The sequence below is a fragment of the Suricata suricatta genome, chromosome 16 (assembly GCF_006229205.1).
Source record: "Suricata suricatta isolate VVHF042 chromosome 16, meerkat_22Aug2017_6uvM2_HiC, whole genome shotgun sequence".
In the NCBI taxonomy this organism is placed as follows: domain Eukaryota; kingdom Metazoa; phylum Chordata; class Mammalia; order Carnivora; family Herpestidae; genus Suricata; species Suricata suricatta.
The window spans coordinates 56689127-56694198 of NC_043715.1; the positions used below are offsets into that span (position 1 = coordinate 56689127).

A 5072-nucleotide genomic window follows, 5' to 3' on the forward strand; every position below is an offset into this window, starting at 1 on the left:
AGCCCCTCCTCCCTCAGACCCAGGGGTCCAGGCCCCTGTAGAGGATGACATCACTTCTCTAGCCAGCCCCTGCCTTGACCCCACCCAGCTGCCCCATCAATGCCCCATTGACAGGTCAGACACAAGTGTTTGGTGAGGGGTGTCCAGGGGATGAGACACTGGGGTCCTGTTTGGGGAAAGGATGAGACAATGAGATTCCAGAACGATGCAGTGAGAGATGACCTCAGACTTGGGGCAGAGGGGAAGCAGGTGGTGGAGCAACTGGGAAGGGAGGGGAGGGGAGGGGAGGTCTGTGTTCTGAGGCCGCAGACTTCAAAGTTGGAGGGAGGGGGTAGGCAGAAACTCCAGGGTCTGAGGGAGGGGGGCGGGGGGCCTGGAATGTAGCATCTACTCCCCAGGTTTACAGCAAGATGACCACTGTGCACTCACTTCCTATTTTTGAACAAACCTTTATTTCGGAATAACAGATTTCCGGCACAGCTTGGTACTGCGAACTTCCAGGCGTGTCCCCCACCTGCCACCAGGTTGACATCTCACACGGCCAAGACCCCACGTTTGTCTGAACAAGGAAATCATCAGTCAGACGCCTCCACCGACAACCTGATGCTGCCCCGGGACCGATAGGACATCCCAAGGTGCTTAGTGGACCCACTTCTTTAAGTCTGGAAGGCACGTGGGACAGATTCCCACGGAGGGAGCAGTTCCCAGTTTGGGACTCTGGGCTGCGTCCCGGGCCAGGGCCACGCAGCCACTGCCCCGTCATCGTCAGCAGGGGGCATGTGCACCTGCGCAAACCAGCCTGGGCCCTTGGCATGAACGGCCCGAGGTCCACACACCTGGGACAGTCACACACCTTGGTGTGCTCGTGGGGAGCTGGTGCAGGGCACCCGCCATGTGGGAGCAGAAAGGATGTCGAAAAAAAAAACAAACAAGTCCATCTTGGACAGCACAAGAGGTGAGGCCGAAAAAGATGGGAGACAGAGGTCCCCCAGATACAAATTCCCGAGGCTGGAGAGCTCCTGGGGAGCGGTCCACTTCGTGGAGGCACTGAGCTGTGACGTGGCATCCTCAGGGGGGACGCAGGTACTGCTGGCAGGAAGGCGTGTGTGTGTGTGTGTGTGTGTGTGTGTGTGTGTGTGTGTGTGTGTTTCGGTCCAGAAAGGATGAGTGACTTCCCCAATATGTCACCCAGAGCCCAGGGAAATGGAAGAAGTGGACAATGAGGTTTCCATAGAGTTGGATCCTGAAAGCCCAGATTTAGTGACAGGGACCATGAGAGTCAGCCAGGCCTTAGTGGAGAGGGGTGACCCATCAGAGCTCCATAAGGACCCAGCATGTCCCTGCGCTGCAGAAACGTGTCTGGGGAACCAGTACATTCCTTCACGAAGACACCTTCAGGACAGAAAGAAGGAAGAGGGGCCGGGGGATGTGGACCCTTGGGTCTGAGGGAGGAGGGGCTTGGAACCAGGACTACAGGGTCTGAGGGAGGAGGAGACGGGGTCTGGACTCCTGGGTCTGAGGGAGGAGGGCTGGGCTTTGGACCCCCCGGGCCCTCAGCTGCGAGGGAAATGGAGCGCCCCAGCCCAGCCCTCCGCAGGGAGAGTATGTTCCATCTCTGTCCTCCCGGGAGCAGCTGTCTCCATCCAGATGGCCAGGGTTGGGGGAGGGAGGCTGGGGGAGGGGCCTCTGGCCCAGGCTGTGGCCACCTGTCTCAGTCACCTGGTCAGGGAGCTCCCCCATCTGTTCCCCTCCTCCTGCCACCTTCGCCTTCCTCCTCCTCCTCCTCCTCCTCCTCTGTCTCCTCCTCCTCCTCTTCTCTCCCCTCCTCCAGGCTTGCTCCCCCCTCTTCCTCCTCCTCCCCATCTTCACCAGACATGCCCCCCAAGCCGTCAGGTCCCTCTCTGTTCCTCTCTAACCCCCAGTCATCCCCCAAGAAGTCCAGGACAGCCAGCGGGGGGCTCCGAGTCTCAGGATCCAGGTCTAGAAGCCCCTGGAGCAATGTCAGAGCGGGGGATGCAAACTGGTCCCACGGAGGGGGTGGTCGAGGTGGCTGGGGCCTGGTGGTCACCCAGCCAGCAAAGGCCTCAAACTCGGGGTCAGGGGCCAGTGCCACGGCCCAAGGGAAACAGGCGGTGGCAGCGCAGAAGAGAAGCACCCCCAGGCCCCAGGAGTCCACTGCCGGGCGCAGGGGCAGCGTGTCAGGTGGCAGCAGGAGGCACAGCTCGGGCGGGGCGGAGGGCAGTGGCCCCGGTGGGGCAGGGCTTGGACTGCCCTCTGGCCGGGTCAGACCCAGGTCACCTAGGGCCACACGGCTGCAGACGGGGTCAAAGACCAGCACGTTGTCTGGCTTGACGTCGGCATGGACCAGCCCCCGGCCATGGAGGAAGTCCAGGGCTCCAGCCAGCTGGGCCGCCACCCTCTTCACCAGCAGCTCCGGGAGGCCCTGGGGTCAAGGAGAGACGAAGGTCAGGCCACCTCGGCTCCTTCGTTATTTTCTTTCTTGGGGTTCGAGAATGCGGAACCTCAGACCAGCTCCCTCCGGTGTTTCCAGCCCAGCCCCCAGCACCTTCTCCAGATTGTCCTCAGCCACAGCCTGCAGCCGTCTCCGCACTCCGGCCCCCACGAGTGTCGTCACTGGAGCCCCAGACTGAATCAGAAGCTCGTTCAGCTTCCGCCAAGCTTTCTCCTAACCCCAATACTCAGACCCACTCCTTACGTTTCCTGTCTCCTCTGGCCTGACCACCCAGATCTCCGAGGGGAACCCAAATCTCACACTTAATCCTAATCTTCGTTCCTGCGAATTTAGATCCTGTCTCTAACTCAGACCCCATTCTAAACTCTGTTTTCATCAGCCAGTTGATAAATCTATCAAGCCAGCCCGGAAGCTCATCCAGCCATCCAGCCACCAGACCCCTCATCCACTTACTAACCCACATGGCGGGGTTTCTGCTTAACATCCATTCCACCAGCCGATCAGCGATCCAGTAGTTTATTCGAATATTTAATATCCAAAGCCCATCTGTTCATTCTTCCTTGCTTCCTTCTGTTTATCTACCATCCATCCACCCACCCACCCATTCACCTATCTTTCCATCCATCCACCCATCCATCCTTCAATCCATCCATCATCCCACCCACCCATCTTTTTAAAAATTTTTTATGTTTTTTATTTATTTTTGAGAGATTAGAGAGGCAGTGCGAGCAGGGATGGGTCAGAGAGAGAGGGAGACAGAATCTGAAGACAGGCTCCAGGCTCCAGGCTCTGAGCTAGCTGTCAGCGCAGAGCCTGATGTGGGGCTCGAACCCAAGAACCGGGAGATTGTGACCTGAGATGAAGTGGGACGCTTAACCGACCGAGCCCCCCAGGCGCCCCGCCATCTTTTCATCCATCCACCCACCTATCCCTCTATCCATTCATTGTCTCCCTCCCTTCTTTCTTTCCATCTGTTTCTCTCCAACCCTATCTCAGATTCAAAATCTGTTCTTAATGATGGCCTCACTCTGATCTTCAAACCCATGTGCCCCCCGAATCTCATGGATCAGTCCTGACCCGGTCTCCTCACCAGAGGGAACCTCATTACACCCCACCTCCAACCCAGACTGTATACGGATCCTCAACCCTACCTGTCTCACTGCACAGCCCACCCATGTCTCTGACACCCATTGCCATTCTATAATCACACCTAAACTCAGCTCACCCAACTTCACCCGTGCCCAGCACTCCCAACCCCAGTGCTAATTAAAATCCCACGCCTAACCGCATCCCACCCCCCGACTCCAAACCCCTGCCCATGCAGACTTGCGCTGGAGTGGCTGGACTGCGGTTAGGGTTAGGCACGGGATTGCCCCGGCGATTAGAAGTAAGGAGGCGGTCTGTGGGCTTTGGACAGGGCGAGGTTAGACTGCTGTGGGAGTCAGGACTGGAGAGCGCGGTGGGTTAGGGCAGAGTCGCACATGGAATGAGGGTCCCACCCTTCGCCCCCACCGCCTCACCCGTTCCTGCAGCATCCCGCTGAGGTCCCCGTGTGGCGCGTACTCCTGGGCGAAGGCGAAGTGCCGGGGGGTCTGCAGGGGGCCCGCCAGGGTCTGGAGTAAGCCGGGGTGGGACGAGACACAGCGGCCCACACAGAACTCTCTCAGGAAGGTGGTTCTCGGGACCAAGTCCCGACGCAGCAGCTTCAGAGCCACGGCAGGACCTGGCCGGGAGGTGGTGCAGGAGGGAACTCAGGGACCCCGGGCCTCCCTGTGGGCCTTCGGCAAACTCGGCCTCCCTGAGCCTCAGGTGCAAACCAAGCGCGGCAGAGTCTGACCTCTCTGCTTCCAGGTTGTCCTTGTGTGAAGCAGGGGCTGAAGGTGACTTTCCCTGAGGACTCTCCCTGTTCTCTGTGGCCTTGCACACCTGTCTTACCCTCTCTGAGCCTCAGTTTTGTCTAGAATAAGGTAGGGGGTGTGGTGACTTGGTTCCTGGCCACGGTGCACGCCTGCCTTGCTGTGTGGCCTCAAGGCAAGTCTGCTACCTTCTTGCGAAGAGCCCTGCTCATCGGCAGGTCAGAGAGCCCTAGCTTTCGGAGAGCCCCCACCATCTCCTGAGCATGCTCCGTGTCTCAGTGCCTTCCGAGGACCCCGTCATGGGGAAGGTCCACAGTGTGGCATCCGGTGGCCAGACTCACCTCCCTGGCGCGGCCGGGCCAGGAGTACGCGGCCATAGGAGCCGGAGCCCAGCTCTCGGATGAGACGGTACCGGACACGCAGATTTCTCAGGGGGGTTACCCTGGTGGCCGTCAGCTCCACGAGCCGCTGGAGGGCCGAAGACGTGTCCTCCTGCAGGAGAGGAGCAGAGGTGGGGAGGGGTGAGTCTGGGGCCCACTGGGAGCAGTGGGGGAAATTGGAGGCCCAGCCCAGGGCTGATGTGGGGTGCCAGGTTACAGGGTCATTGTCCCCAAGGAGGAGAATGAGTCATAATGACTCACTGGCCTTTGGGCCACCTGTTTTTGTGTCCTAGCGGGGTTAAGGGTGATTGTCTCAGAGACCCTGCCCACCTCCATCAGCGGGATCCACCAGGAGCCCCCCCC

General features: G+C 59.5%; 1 protein-coding gene across 1 annotated transcript in view; it reads right to left on the minus strand.

The window, feature by feature from the left end:
* Positions 1-432: 432 nt before the first annotated feature.
* SBK3 (SH3 domain binding kinase family member 3) overlaps positions 433-5072 on the minus strand; it is a 6021-nt gene continuing 1381 nt past the window's right edge. The window contains exons 3-6 of the mRNA XM_029924401.1: positions 4671-4821; positions 3994-4196; positions 1917-2443; positions 433-559 (exon numbers count right to left, since the gene is read on the minus strand). Of these exons, the coding sequence (XP_029780261.1) occupies positions 451-559; positions 1917-2443; positions 3994-4196; positions 4671-4821 (990 nt within the window). The 3' untranslated portion in view covers positions 433-450. The remainder of the gene's footprint in view (positions 560-1916; positions 2444-3993; positions 4197-4670; positions 4822-5072) is intronic.